We start from the raw sequence: 1305 nt of genomic DNA, 5'->3' as shown, positions 1-1305 counted from the left end.
AATACTTAATTAATTGCTTTAGTTAATAAAATTATTTTTTTAGTTTTTGTGAAATACCACTCAAATGACAAAAAGAAAAGAATGAAACAAATCATAAATTAGTCTAGTAGTAAAGAACGTACAAAGAACATAATTTTACTTTTATTAATTTACACTATGATGTTGTTTGTTTTCATCTCGAAGAAGTTTGTTTTGAATTTTCTTATAATATGGAGTATTTCTTATAGCAGACAAATGAGGAATAATCCAATTTGATAATTTTGAATGATACTCAACAGCTAAAATGTTTAATATTAATTTGGTATTATAAGACAATAAATAATAAAAGAATGTATAAAAGAAAACAAACAACTTTGGTCTAAGCATGTTTGAATCACATAATTAGCATATGAGTCTTGTAAGAGTTTAGTTACATCTTTAATTTGTAAAAATCTATCAAATATCATTTGTCTTGCTTCAATTTCATCTGAACGTACTAATTTTTCAATTACATTTGATGAAAACTTTTGCATTGATAAATCAATTAAATCATCAAGAAGCATTTTTGTTACATCAATAATAACTCCTACAATATCTACGTTTAATATATATTGTACAACATAATTTCCAAATGCATCTTTAACTAAAACTAATGAATTTTTTACAATTTCATCTATTAAAGTAATTAATTGTTGTCTATTTCCATAATCAATACATCGTTGAACAACACAACATCCATGTTTATGGGTTGCTACTTTTACTAAATTACCATCACTCACAATCGCATCGAAAATAAACCCATTATCACTTTTTCCAAATGTTTTTAAACACTCTTGAATAACATGATTTCCATTTGAATCAAAAATTAATTCAATAACATATGGTGAAATAACATTTATCAACATATTTTGTTCTTCTTTAGTTGAATAACATGAAATTAACTTTTGAATTGAACGAGTTCCATGAATATTTTTTGAAATAATAAAAAATGTTGGTGTGATTTTTGTAATTATTTGAATTCGTTGTTCACTATTTACTACTTCAATTAATTTTTGACATAAATAATTCCCAAATGGGTCTGACATTAAGAGAGTGATAATTGGTAACATCTGTTCAAAAATACATTTTGTTGTTTGTGGATTATTATCTTCTAATTGTCGTTGAAGATAACGACATCCATATTGGTCATGACACATCTTAGAAAAGTCACTTCCAAAATCACTAATACAAACATTAGTTGGTGAAGTCATTTCAAAATGATGTGTTTGTGTTGAAACAATTTTTTCTTGTGATGGTGTTTTAATGTGAAGGAATTTACAATTATCT

General features: G+C 24.9%; 1 protein-coding gene across 1 annotated transcript; it reads right to left on the bottom strand.

Moving 5' to 3' along the window:
• Positions 1 to 144: 144 nt before the first annotated feature.
• ENU1_138770 (pumilio domain containing protein C6G9.14, putative) lies at positions 145 to 884 on the bottom strand (the record flags this gene model as incomplete). The annotated part of the gene is made up of 2 exons (XM_008860269.1): positions 145 to 278; positions 350 to 884. The coding sequence occupies 2 exons, from the start codon at positions 882 to 884 to the stop codon at positions 145 to 147; spliced, it is 669 nt and encodes a 222-aa protein (XP_008858491.1).
• Positions 885 to 1305: the final 421 nt, after the last annotated feature.

The sequence above is a fragment of the Entamoeba nuttalli genome (genome assembly GCF_000257125.1).
Source record: "Entamoeba nuttalli P19 unplaced genomic scaffold asmbl_5793, whole genome shotgun sequence".
In the NCBI taxonomy this organism is placed as follows: Eukaryota; Evosea; order Mastigamoebida; family Endamoebidae; genus Entamoeba; species Entamoeba nuttalli.
The sequence above is the reverse complement of the archived record's forward strand: the minus strand, read 5'-3'. Positions and strand labels throughout refer to the sequence as shown.